Consider the following 15,000-nt stretch of genomic DNA (forward strand, 5'->3'; position numbering starts at 1 on the left):
AAATATTCAAACAGAGTAGACATTTCTCCAAAGAAGATATACAAATGGCCAAGAAATATATGAAAAGATGCTCAAGTTACTAATCATCAGAAATGCAAATCAAAACCAAAATGAGATATCACCTGACACCCATTAAAATGGTTACTATTAAAATATATCAAGTGTTGGTGAGAATGTGGAGAAATTGGAACCACTGTCCACTGTCAGCAGGAATGTAAATTGATACAGCTACTAAGGAAAATAGCATAAAGTTTCCTCAAGAAATTAAAACCAGCACTACCACACAACCCAGCAATACCACTTCTGGCTATGTACCCAATAGAATTGAAAGTAGGATCTCAAAGAGATATCTGCACGCCCATGTTCATAGCAGTATTATTCATAATAGCCAAAAGGCAGACACAACCTGCTCTATCAATGGAAAAACGGATAAACAAAATGTGGTACAAACATACAATGGGTTTTATTCAGCCTTAAAAAGGAAGAAAATCCTGTCACATGTCATAGTGTGGATGAACTTTAAGGGCATTATACTAAACAAAATAAGGTAATCACGAAAGGACAAATTCTGTTCAGTTCCACTTGTGTGAAGGAACTCACATAGTCAAATTCACAGAAATTGAAAGTAGAATTATAGTTTCCAGGGGCCGGAGAGGGAAAGAAAGAAGAGCTATTACTTCATCTGTATAGAGCTTCCAACTTGTAAGATGATGCTGTTTCACAACAATGTAAATGTACTTAACAATATTAAACTGTACACTTGAAAATGTTTAAGATGGTAAACTTTACGTTTTTTTAATCACAATAGAAAAAAATCATTTGCTACTTAAGTCCTCAAAATCATTGTGCTGTTTTTGTATGAAACTTTAATTTTTTAATTTTTAATTTTTTTTAACTTGAGAGAGATTGGGAATGGGGGGCCGGGAGGAGCAGAAAGAGAGGAAGAGGCAGATTCCACACTGAGCAGGAAGCCTGATGTGGGGCTCAGTCCCAGGACCCTGAGATCATGACCCAAGCCGAAGGCAGACACTTAACAGACTGAGCCACCCAGGTATCCCTGTATTAAACTTTTAGAATGTGTGTGTGTGTGTGTGTGTGTGTGTGTGTGCATGTATGTGTGTGTGTGTTAGGTTGCAGAAAAATATATTTTGTGCTTGGGTCTGCATTAACCTCACTTATCTACACATCACCTTTGTGAGTGGAAGGCTGTCGTATGGAAGAAGCAGCTAGCCTGAACAAGGGGCTTTGACACTTGCTTCATCATTGTTTATCACATTTGTGTTATCAATATCTGCATGTTGCAAAATGTCACTTTATAGTAGCTTTTTCTTTTCTTTTTTTTAATAGTAGCTTTCCAAAAAAATGAGATCTTATTATAGGACTCCTTTTACCCCATCCTTATGTGAGTCCCAAGGCACTTTTCTAGCATAAACTTTTGTAGTTTTATACATTTACATGAAATTCAGGCCCAATTCCTCTTTTATTTCCAGATAGAAATTGATTGAACTTTATCAAGACTTATTATGTGGCCTGATAAGTGATCAAATTTTGTAAATGTTCCATTTGGGATTTAAAAAAGTATTTATCCTATTTTTGTATGTGTGTATCTACATATGTACATACATATTCATATTATTCACATTCATTTTATATATATTCATTAGAATAAGCTTTTATATTTTTCAATTAAAAAGGGATTTATAGACCCAATACAGTTTAATTATTAAATTTAATATATTCAAGAGATAAAAGTTAAATAATATATTTGATATATAGGGTTGCCTCCTATTTTATATGGATTAAACTAACTACAATTAAATGACTTGACAAGTCATTAGTGTTTAATATTTCATTATTTCACTGTTGCGTAATCTTTACTATAGGTATTAAATAACATAACACATGAAGTGAATATTTAATCACTAACTTCTACATGGGGTAACAAGTACTGAGTTAGAGCATGTAATTCTCAGTGTGCTCAACTTTAGAAGACTTGTGTACTCACTTTTATAATTACTTATTTTTTATTTTAAATTCAATCTTATTTTTGCTTTTTGGAACTTTCCTGCTACAGTTATCTGTATTCTGTGTAAACACTAGTGAGATACTCTTCATTGTCCCAAACTGGTTCACTTTACATGACCTGAACTTGAGAAGATAATGTTTCTCAGGTTTCAAGGCAACATGCTAAATACGGGAGCACCTCCTGGTGAAGGATGATACTGCCTTGCAGACTGGTTCTATTGGATCTTGTCATTTAGACCAAGTTACAGGGCATGAGGATTATGAAGGCTTTAAATGTGTAATCAAGGGAATCCTGCTGTCAGAAAAATGCTAATTGCTTAAATGTTGCAACAGAGTGGTTGTAGGCATGAAATAACAAGAGTTGAGAAGATACTACAAAACAAAGATGCATTTAGACGGGACCACAACATCTAACGGGCATACAGTTGTTTAGTACTGGCATACTAAAACGTTTCATGAGGACTGAGACGGGGTCTGTGCTGTTCACCTAGAATCCCTAACACAGTACATGGTACCTTGAATGCATCAATAAATATTTACTAAATGAATGAATGTTAACCAGTTTGGACATTTATTCCTCAAAACATTTGAAAAGTTGCCTTTGGTTCTTCTCCCATATGACTGCATCCAACATTTATAATAAAAACAATGAAAATATAACTTCTGAGGCATTTCCTATTTAGATGAAAAAAAAAATGCATGTTTGGTTAATCAGAAACTTTGAGCCAGTGAAAAATATACTTATAACTTTAGAGTTTAAAAGTTATAATGAAAATTGACCTAAACTAATTAAAAGGAAAGTGATAGGGAGTTGCATAGACTTCGTAACCAAATGTTGCTAGCTTCTGATTTCAGTTCTACAGTTTAATAGCTGTATGAGGTTGGATGAATTAACTTTTCTGTCCTCACCTTCCTCTTTTATTAAATTACAGTTTAGTGAAGATGTGGTGAGTCAAGTATATGCAATGCTTTGTGCCTTCTTGGTAAATAATACATAGTAGCTATCGACTTTTTCCTCTCAAGGTACTCATTTTCCTAATTTTTAGTGGACAGTAAACTTCTTTGGACAAGGACCATATTTTATTTATTCGTAAAACCTAGCACAGTGCCTGGCATAGGCTGATACTTAATAAGTAAGTGTGTGTTGAATTAATAAAGAAAATAAATGTTTAAGCAACTATTTGGGAACTATTGTTCATAGTACTACATAAGATTGCATATTGTATGTGCTATGGTGAGTGCTGTGAAATGTGTAAGCCTGATGATTCACAGACCTGGACCTCTGGGGCAAATAATACATTATATGTTAATAAAAATAATTTTAAAATATTTACCAAAAAAAATGATTGCATATTGTACAGCTTGTAAGTGAGATGTCTGTAGACACATAGCCAACAGTCATTTAAAATATAAAAATAGGACATTTTCTACCCCTGGAACAATTTGTAATTTCTTTGATTAATCAAATGGTTTTGATGAGGATTTAAGGAATTCACAAGAAATGTTGCCTTCAAGTAACTGCTCATTGGAAAGAGACTATACTATAGAGTAGTCACACACAGCCACATTCTAGTTTAGCTATATAGTAACTTTTACCCTTAGGACATTTTTCTCACTTGCTTTCATTAACACAGGCCCTGTGTTTAAGTGTAGATAACTAGTTTTGGAAATTTCATGATAAAATATGTAAAGCACTCTAGTAATTGGTAGTCAAGAAAGGCACCGACAATGGAAGAAGGGATTTGCTTTTAATAAAAATATTTTATACATCCATCTGAAAGTTCTCATGTCGCAAACATGACAAGTACAGCTCTAAAACATATTTCACATACCTAAAGGTATATCAGCAGAAATGTCAATATCCTGGGTTATATGAAAGTACTTTACATTTCTAAATGAGAATACTATTTGCTCATAAAGTAATTCTATCAAAGACATCTCCTAATCAATAATTTAATGATCATTACCATTTTCTGCACATCTCAGAAGTGTGTAACATTCTCCAGGTCTAGGTTCCAGTAAGTAACAAATTTTTCTGGGCTTATGGAATCAAAAAATTGTTCCAAACAACTTTAATAGGCTAAGCCTATTGCCAATTATGAAATTATACTTCGGACAAAGGTCTCAAATAAAAAACTAACATATTCACTTATTCCTTTACTGACAGAGCAAAATTTGACACAAAACTCAAATTATTGTCAAGGGAAAACCATTCCTATTGTAAACAAATATAAACCTGCTTTAAATATCAGGATGTATCATTTTCCTTGAGATTCCTTGAGAGGGATTTTCTTAAACATTGTCATGTATACAAGAACGCACACTATTTTAGACTCATGCTTGGCCTAACAATACATGCTGAAGAAATAAAATGCAACATTTTCATAGAATGCAACTTATTTTTCAAGTTCAGAAGTTAGCCAAAGAGTGCCCATTTACAAATCTAAGTTCCATTAAACTTATAGCTTTCTTTGACAAAACACCCAAATCCTAGAAGTCAAAAATTGGGGCAAATAGATAACATGGTAAAAGTACTTTGGAAAATGGAAATATTTTCTTTTTCCTTTCCTCATCTACCCTCTTTAGTTTCTCAGTTTTGTTCACCTTTTTTCATAAAATACAACTACAAGAATAGTAAAATATGGTATACTCATTGGACCATTTTGGAAATAGTTAAATGGTACATCAGTACAAATTCAAATCACAGATATCTCCCCTCCAAATTAGAGGATATTGGTCCTTGATGAAAATTCAGAAAATAGGCACAAAAAAGCTCATGTAAAACATGTTTTTCTTAGAACTGTAACATTTAAATTACAGTGTGTACAGTTTTAGTACAGAATTGTAAACATTCTTAAATCCCGTACATTGTAATGAATCCTACTCACTTCAGCTCATTGGTAGGATGTATCAAATAAGGGTTAATCACAAATCTAATATTTGTTTTGGCATTCGTTTCTAGGTTTCAAAACACAATATATCAAGTCCTAAATGCTTTCTTTTTCAAATTGTGAAAATTAAGGCATGGAAGTTATGCACGTTTCAAATGAGGACTTTTCATTTTCTTTTTGTACCTTGAAAAGTTAACGTAAGATGCTTGCCTCACGCTGTTCCCTACAGCAGTATAAACTGAGTAACTGCTAATATAGAAATTAAGATCAATGGATCATTGTTTTCATGTTTAAGTTTTGGCTCCATGCATTTTTTCAAATAGGGGATACCCATTTCACTTTTCTAACAGGAAGAAGCAGTAACTGACAAAAGAATATGAGTACCTAGAGATACTAACAGAAAAACCTAGACAGATGTACTGATCAGGATTTTATCCTGCATTCCTTCACTTGAGATGGTACATTTATTGATAACTAACAATGTCTTAATTAACACGGCAGAGTTGAAAATGTGAAAATGTCATGCTGTTCAACTACAGTCATCATGAATGAATGACTTCTAGGTCCTCTACACTTGAGAAAGTTTGGGAATCACTGACTTAGCATTGATTATGGTTGTGTCTAAATATGTAAATAAAACCCCAAACCACTAACAACTAATAATTCTCATTTTTCCTGGCCTATCAACATGGTGGCATAGGCAACATAGGAGATTAAAATGCAGTTCTGGATTGTGTACTTCCAACGTCAGGGCACATGAATAGGTAAGATTTATTTTATATGGACTGTTCCATGCAGATTCTTTCTCATTATGTTCAATAAATACTAAATTTACCTATAACACAATGAATTTCCCTTCTGATTGCTAGCTGTAGAGGTATGTTAATATTCAATATGAGTGCATTGTTGCTGAAAAATTTGCTTTCTTGGCTCTTTTTAAATCAAAGCCCAATGACCTTTCTTTCCACTTTGTATTTAATTTCCACTTCTTGTAATCAATAACCAAATAATAATACCACTAACATTACCAAATTTATTTTTTTTTAACATCTCATCTAAGTTTTATTGATATCATAGCCCAGTTAGATTTCAAGGATGATAGTGGAAAGTGGAAATAGAACTGGATAAGGAATCCGAACTTCATTTGATCTTGGATCTTCCCTAAATAAATTGCATAATAAAGGTAAGTCTGAGTGTTAATTTTCTCAAAAGTGAATGAGGTAAATAATAGTTGCCTCAAACACTGTCACAAGAATTAAAATGAAATGATATAAACAAGGATTGTAAATTATAAAGTGCTATTTCATTGCATTTTATTACTACTGTGATTTTGAGAATCTCTATATTCTCTTACAGCACTGCTATTTAAAAATGTGATGGATTCCTCCTTTGAGCACAAAACCAAGCTGAGTATTTATGGACAGAAGTTGCAGTAGATAATGCTGCCGAGCAAAGTAATAGGCTAAGACATACATTGTTGGGATATTCCTTTTCTGTATTGGCAATTCTCTTCTTAAAACGAACGAGTTATTAACGAATATGTAAGATTCTCATTAAAACTAATTTGTCATGTGCCCATAGTAAGATGCTCAAAATCTAAAATTTAAGAATATGGCATTTTATACATGTAGAGCCATGCTTCTTCCTTTCAACCACTGCCATTAAATAATTTTTTCATATTGAAATTATTTATCAGACTGTCAGCTATTTTGTATACAGTAATGATGAACATGAATTCTACCTATTAAACTAATAACCATAAATGGACTGAAACATTACTCAAATTTCTAATTTTATGCACCTATTTCAAACCATATGCTGTTCTTAAGTTGTTCCATTCTCAAGATATCTCCCATGTTTGTTAAGCACCTCAGACACATCACATACACATAGTAGATCTGGTATTCTTCATAAATTCACCCAGAAAATCCTGTTTGACAGGGTGAATTAGACTTTTGCTAGGAATTAGTATAAGCCAAAATGACTAATCTCACATAATGCATTTGTTTATTTTCTTCTGAAAAGTCAGATCATGTATTTCCTTGATGCTAAAGTTTTATAAAACATTTCTTTCTTCTTTTTTCTCCGTGCTTAGCTTAAACACAATGCATGCACTGTAACAGACTGAGTCTTCAGCTAAAAATTAACTTTTAAAACATGTCAAAACAAATTAGGATGTCTCATCTTTGTCTTTTACTGTTTTCAGCACTGAGTCTTCTCCCAAAATTTTACATAGTTCATTGAGTCTCTGCTGCATTTTGGGAATTCCAGCTAGCTGAGATTCTAGCCTTTGTTTTTCTTCACTCAGTGTTAAGCGGATAGCAGTATCCAATTGTTCAAAGCGCCAACCTCCTTCACCATCAAACTGTAATAAATGAGTGTGGTATTTCCTGCATAATTAAAAATGAAATAATATTAGCAATAATTGTGAAAAGCCATTTTAGGTTTATCATTCCAGTTGATATTCAAAGGCAAATTTTAAGTAAGGTGCCTATTTTACATTTGATTTTCAAGAATCCCTTAAGAGGTTGGGGCGCCTGGGTGGCTCAGTGGGTTAAGCTGCTGCCTTCGGCTCAGGTCATGATCTCGGTCGGGGTCCTGGGATCGAGTCCCGCATCAGGCTCTCTGCTCAGCGGGGAGCCTGCTTCCTCCTCTCTCTCTCTCAGCCTGCCTCTCTGCCTACTTGTGATCTCTCTCTGTAAAATAAATAAATAAAATCTTAAAAAAAAAAAAAAAAGAATCCCTTAAGAGGTTGAATATTGTGATTTTTTTTTTTAAACCCCAGAAGTCATTGATCTCTTGGAAATTCTATTGCTTATCTTAAATTTCTTTTATATCCTGAATATATATGAATTGCTAAGGAAGTCATGCTATTTGTATCTAATTAATTTATCTTCAAACCCAGTATGACTCCTGAGTAAATAACAAAGCTTAGTTAGAATGGGAATATGGAAAGGAAGCTAAGGAAAGAAAGTAAAAATTTTAAAGGTTATACGGGGGGGGGGGGACTAATAAAAATAAAGAAAATTCAAGGGTGCCTGGGTGGCTCAGGCAGTTGAGCGTCAGACTCTTGATCTAAGCTTGGGTCTTGATCTCAGGGTTGTGAGTAATATGCTGGGTGTGGAGCATATTTAAAAAAAAAAAAAAGTTTTAAAACACTTTTAAAAAATTTACTCTTCGATAAAAATCTTTTAAAGATACTTCCATGCTTTCTTATAATGTAATTTTCTTTCTCATAGCTCTGATTCATAATTAGAAACTTCAGAGAAGCATAGAGATAATTTTTTTTTTTTTTTTAGAGATAATTTTATTGATGAGACAGGAAACAGTCCATCTTGTCCTAAGGAGAGGCTAAAGTCACTCTGGTTTCGGGGATTTGTGGGGGATGCATGGAGACAATAATGCTAGCAGAGTTGGCCCTGCATGGCTGAGCCCCTCCATCTTGTCACTATGCTGAAGTGGCCCATGTTCTATGTGTCCCCAGTTTTCCTATCTTTTCCTTATAGTTTTTCCTGCTTCTTGATCCCTTTTAAGCTCTCATCTGTCATTATTTACTATGATCAGTGGGTTTATTTCAAGTAGACTTACCTCGTTTTTTACACTGGAGATATAATTCACATACCATAAACTCATTCTTTTCAGTGAAAAATTTTTAGTTGATTCACTAGCTCATGTAGCCACACTACTGTCCAATTCCAGAATATTTTCATTATCCCGAAAAGAAACCCCATACCTATTAGCAGCCCCATCCCCTGCTCAGTCCCTGCCAACCATCAGTTTCCTTTCTCTCTCTCTGGATTTGTCTATTCTAGGCATTTCATATACATATAATCATATAGTATGTGACTTTTTGTAACTAACTTCTTTCACTTAAAATTATTTCAAAGTTCATCTAGTATGTATTTACTAATACATGCCTTTATTTTAATGGCTGCCTTTATGGCTTTTATGCCTTTTATGGCTGCTTGAAGTACTATCTTTATTTTTATGGCTGAATAATATTCCACTGCATGATTTTACACACTTTGTTTATCTGTTCATTGACTGAAGGACCTCTGGTTTCATCTTATTCTGATTGGATAGATCATGCTGTAAGAGGAGGACATTACCTTGTATTAAACTGTGTCTAAAGGCTAAAAATCACTCTCAAGTTGAAAGTTCATGTGTTTGATAATATATGACAGAGATTAATGATCTTGTTTTTAAAATTCTTGGACTTTCTTAACGTATTACAACTGGGAGTAATTTTAGAATGCAATAGTTCTGATCTTGGGCAACTTCTATCTTCAATGTGTAATGAAGGTTTGGCTCGTCACTCCAGTCCCACAACATTATTTGATTTCTACATGGGAGGAAGAAAATGTATGGGTGTTTCATGACCTGAGATTCAAAGGTATGTTCTATATAATGGGCTAAAATAATATTTCAGGGTTTGACTTAGAGGATTTTCAAGGAAGATACTATATTAACTGAGGCTCATTAGAAATAATCTGTAGGCTTCCTGTATTAATAGGATCAAGCTTAGGAAAGTGGTAGGTATAAAGCTATAACTCTTTTTTTTTTTATTTAATTAACACATAATGTATTATTTTCCCCAGGGGTATAATTCTATCCAAGAATCAAATAATTTAATAAGCGTCTGTAACTTCTGACCTCTCTGTATACTGATGATTGATTTTAATCTTTAAATCCACAATTAAATCCACGCTTTGTTGTCATGGGGAAAATATAATATATTTTTTTCTCTCTATGGAAATCTTTTCAGGAAAAATAAGAATTTCATCTAGGGAGAAAGCCAAATAAGAAACGATAGATGTGTTGAATGTACAATGTCTAAATTAATTTGTAATGCAGAAGTGACATGATTTTTAGTTTTAGGGGAAAATGTACTCTAAATAGCTACAATTAAGAACACATTTCTCTTGCTAAAAGGCAGAAAATTACAGATTTTGTTACTTGCTTTAAAAATTTGCTTTAGAAATTTGTTCACTCTACATCTATTAGAATGGCCAAAAATCCAGTACACTGATAACACCAAATGCCAACAAGGCTGTGGAGCAACAGAAACACTCATTCGTTACCGGTGGGAATTGCAAAAAGGTACAGTCACTAGGGTAGACAATTTCACAGTTTCTTACAAAACTAAACACGCTCTTACCATATGATCCAGCAATGGCACTCCTTGATATTTATCCAAAGGAGCTGAGAAAACCTGTGTCTACCTAAAAACATTTATAGGAATGTTTCTAAGAGGTTTATTTATAAATTGCCCAAATTGGAAGCAACCAAGATGTCCTTCAGTAGGTGAATGGATAAACTATTTATATCCAAACAATGGAATATGATTCAGTGCTAAAAAGAAATGAGCTAAGAAAAGACATGGAGAGAATTTAAGTGACTATCACTAAGTGAAGAAGCCAAACTGAAAAGCCTACATACTATATGATTCCAGCTATATGACATTCTGAAAAAAGGCAAAACCAGGGAGATATTAAAGATAGTGGTTTCTAGGGCTTGAGGGAAGAGAGGAATGAATAGGAAGAGCATAGAGAATTTTTAGAACAGTAAAAATACTCTGTACAATACTATAATGATGGATATATGCAACTATTAATTTGTCTAAGCCCCTAGATTGTATACTACCAAGAGTGAACCCTAATGTAAATTATGGACCTTGGGTCATAATGATGGGTCAATGTAGGTTCATCAGTCATAACAAATGTATGACTCCAGTGGACAATGTTGATAATACAGTTATGCATGTTGTGGGGGCACAGCATATGGGATATTTCTGTTCCTTCCTCTCAATATTTCTGTGACCATAAAACTGCTATAAATAAAATCTTTAAAAACACAACAACAACAACAAAAACCTATTTGCTCCTTATGAGAAAAAAAATGGCTGAATATATTTTCAGTGGCTCTTTAGGTTACTTGAATAAGGAACTGAATGACAGAATAGCATAGTAAATCTATTGACAAAGTCAGAAAAGCTCCAGAACTAAGACTAGGTCCATGTTATCCAAACATGTGATCAATTAGGAAGCATGTTTGGAAATGACAAGTCCATACCAGAAAGGGCTCAAGAGTTCTTCTGGTGTGATTCTATGTTGTCACTGATTTGGGGATTTATAGACCAATGTAATGTGTTGTAAAGATCCAGTTCCTCTTGATTTTCTCCAGGGAAAAGTCAGAGGAATCACACTCACTGCCATGTACTCATCCTGGACTATATCCAGACTGCTTCTGAAGAGATTAGTAAATCAGGCTCTTATCACTTCATATGCCAATTAGTTCTTAATGACAGAGAGACAAACTCCATAGTTCTATAGAAAAGGTCACTTCATGAAATGCTCTATTTTCAGGTCACCTCTCTGCGGGAAAAAATTATGAAAAATTCAAATGTTTAAGTAAAGAGTAAAAATAGATTACTATCTACTCAACAGAAGTAGAACATAGAATCAAAGAATGCTAAACAATGAAAGCCTGATCTGAACTGCATACTCAGTTAACTCATAGTTTTAAAGTAAACATTCCCTATACAGTGAAAAGTCTAGAATGGCTTCCAGGACTAACTCCAATAAAGCTTGTTACTCAGCCTTGGTTTGAAATCATGTACATGACGAGAGCTTTGGCATTGAATGTGATTAGCCACCTGCTATGGAGAGAAAGAAGTCTTTTCTGTCCCTTGGGAAAGACGAGACTAATGTGTACAGAGTCCACTGTAGTTACTAATATATCAAAAGAAAAGATTTTGATTGAAGGAACAGAAATATCCAAGTAGACGAGTGTACTATGAATGAACAAGTGTTTTTATGGCTTACATATACAGTGCATTTTGAGTTCCTTATAACAAGTAGAGCAGCATACTATAGTATAGAGTGTGTGATCATGGAAGTTACTTCATTTTTCTAATTCTCAGTTTCTTCATCTGTAAGGGTCTAATTAGACTATACTCTATACTCAGTATAGAGTTGTGTTGATACTTAAATAAAATGAACCTGGAACAGAATAGGTGCTAAATCTGCAATAGCAACTATTATTATGTGATGAATCAGTAGAAAAGTAGGGGAATGGTAAAAAGTGTTGTTTTTTTTTTTAAATAGGGGAAATCCCATTGAGTTTAATGAGCTGTTATTTAGAAAATATTTTCATTCATTTTTCCTTAAAACAAAACTCCTCCTCTAGAAAAGTTTTTCCCCTGTGTTTTCTCCAACTTAATCATTTGGGAGAATATTAAATTGTGGAATTTTTTTCCTGGATTTTGGAAAAAGGGCTAAAAAGATGATATAAAATTACAGAAATATATTTTTCCCAGTACATGCTATGCATTATGAATATTTTCAGTTAAAAAATATCACTCAATTTTTCAATTTATTTTCAGAATTATTGGAATGTGATAACCATTTTCAAATAGCACATTAATCTTACAATGTTAGGCTTTAGGGTATCTACACTACCAGTGAGCAATTTAACAGAAATATAGGTAGAAAATAAGTGAAATAGTCTATGCTCTATAGTGAAAGTTTAGGCAGAGTTATTCTCTGAGAAATATAAAGAAAAGCCGTCTATTGCAAATTAACATTGAGAACACTCACCACAGAGAAGGCCTGTGTGTTATAGAAAGTAAGGAAATCCCAGCACCTTTTGCAGCCTGAAATATCTTTCCTTCGACATCAATGCTGACAGCACTGGTACATTCATCCAGCAATGCATATTTTGGTCTCGAGAAAAATAAACACAAATAAATGAATGATTTTCCTATTTGAATTATAAATCTTTACATGGATAATATGAGTTGTAATGTTAACTTCATTAATTTGTTTTTTTAAGTACGCTCTATACCCAACATGGGGGCTTACCCAACATAGGGGCTTGAACTCACAACCCCCAAGATCAGGAGTCACATCCTCTACCAGCTGAGCCAGCGAGGTACCCTGCAATGTTAACTTTAAAGGAGCAAAAGAATATATGACATTATTAAAGGTGATAAATGATAAAGCAAAAGAGTAGTCATCTTCCCTCTTTGGATTAGAATATTACATTCTTTTTAAATTTTAAATAGATTTCTGGATGCCTGTTCACCATACAATAGGCTTTATTGTTATGCAGATGAGTGAATCATGGGTGTGAGACATAAGAAAGATGAGGCAGGTCACTGAGTGCATTTTCTCACAGAAGGCAAGTTCATTCCTGGTGACAGGTTCTGACTAATTGCATGAAAAATACATTACAGTAGCTAATTATCAAACAGGCCAAAAGCCCTGTTAGCAAAGATTTATTGAGAAGATAACTTTACCAACCATGTAAGTACCAGAGCATGATTAATGGAATTACACTGCTACAAGATTCTGCAAAAATGGTATGCCTAATCTGACAAATGCAGAGTAGGCATTTAACCTGGTAACACTGAGACCCTGCTTTGCAATCAAATTCTTTTTTTCTTTTTTTTAAGATTTTATTTATTTATTTGACAGAGAGAGAAATCACAAGTAGGCAGAGAGGCAGGCAGAGAGAGAGAGAGGGAAGCAGGCTCCCCGCTGAGCAGAGAGCCTGATGCGGAGCTGGATCCCAGGACCCAGAGATCTCAACCTGAGCTGAAGGCAGAGGCTTAACCCACTGAGCCACCCAGGCACCCCTGCAATCAAATTCTTAAGGGAAAAAAAAAAATCAATAAATATTTTTCTGATTATACTCAGTAAGTTTTTTTTTTTTTAGCTTGATTTTTACTTTGGAAATGACTATCTACTACAGTCACAGGCACCTAACATTTGCTACCATTTCCTTCTGTTTATTTTCTTCCTTTCCTCTCAACTCCTCTTGCTCTTATCTTTCTTTTTTCTTTTCCCTGTCTTCCTTCAAGCCTATCTGGACTTTAGGTACATATTTGGTACTCAGCAACGTGACTAGCTTTGTTAATGGGACCAAAGGTCAGCTCATGCACTGTCATTCAGTATTTATTTCAGAGCTGAAAATCAGTATCAAGTATTTACCAGGACAATTTCCTCCATGAAGATATTCTGATCTTTAAAAATAAATGACAATGAGAAGGTAAACATTAAAGCCAGTAATAATTTCTCCTTCAGCATACTTATTTAGCACTTTAAATTGTTTTTATAAGCTGGATTTGTTTACTAATAGGATCCTGTTACCTATTCCAGGGAGGATAGTCAAGGCGAGTAGATGCAGGAATCAAGGTAGCTTTAACATTCGCTTTGACTTTAGTAACTGCTCTCCATGCAAAGAACTGAAAGACCATTGGAGAGTCCCCCTAGCATCAACAGAAATAGTTGTACTTGTTGGCTTTTGGTTACTGTTCTGTTTAAGTATTAAGCACTATTTTTTTGTCTCAAATTTGGTTACGGTTTTGTGTATAATTTTTTTAAGTAGAAAAAAGGGAGAAGAAAGAATAAAAGAACAATTTGGGATAAATATTTCCTTTTCTGTGTAAATCTCTTTTTAGAAATTTAGTTATTTTTTTTACTGTGTCATTTTTCAGAGTGCTTTGAGCTAAACAGAGAAGAGATGGCATCTTAGAATTAGAAATAAAGTATATATCTTACACTCAGTGGTCATGGTAATTCTTAGGCTAGCAGATGCAAGATAGATTCCATAGTTTTGTTTTCTTGGCAGAACTGGTGTGAGTGCGTGCACGCACGTGTGTGTGTGTTTGTACTTAAGCTGGAATCTGGGCTGACATAACTAAATAAAACACTAGAGAATATTGTTTTTCTGATTTTCCTTTCTTTTTCTTTTGGTGTAACATCAGAAGAGGAATCTTTGTGAAGGACCTAATCTATTCCTCTTAGGACAGAACTTTTCTGATCATTCATTAAACATTAAAATTAAAATCCTCTCAAAAAGAGTATACTACTATGACACTTAATAATCCCTGCCAAAATTCTCCATTTTAGCTAGTTTAGGTCTTTCATACTGCAATTCAAATCTTCTTGTTAATCCTTTGAGGATGAGGAAAGGCAGTTCCTCATTATTTTACTTTTCTCTCACTGGGTTTAAAATTTCTATTTCATTTTGATTTCCCTCAAGAGATTCTGCTTTTCAACAACTTGCTCATCTCCATGGA

General features: G+C 33.9%; 1 protein-coding gene across 1 annotated transcript in view; it reads right to left on the minus strand.

Moving 5' to 3' along the window:
- Positions 1-3,754: 3,754 nt before the first annotated feature.
- The window catches only part of ABCD2 (ATP binding cassette subfamily D member 2), a 65,378-nt gene continuing 54,132 nt past the window's right edge, over positions 3,755-15,000 (minus strand). The window contains exons 8-9 of the mRNA XM_082742460.1: positions 12,515-12,640; positions 3,755-7,306 (exon numbers count right to left, since the gene is read on the minus strand). Coding sequence (XP_082598586.1) covers positions 7,087-7,306; positions 12,515-12,640 — 346 coding nt within the window. The 3' untranslated portion in view covers positions 3,755-7,086. The remainder of the gene's footprint in view (positions 7,307-12,514; positions 12,641-15,000) is intronic.

The sequence above is a fragment of the Mustela nivalis genome (assembly GCF_964662115.1).
Source record: "Mustela nivalis genome assembly, chromosome: 7".
Classification (NCBI taxonomy): domain Eukaryota; kingdom Metazoa; phylum Chordata; class Mammalia; order Carnivora; family Mustelidae; genus Mustela; species Mustela nivalis.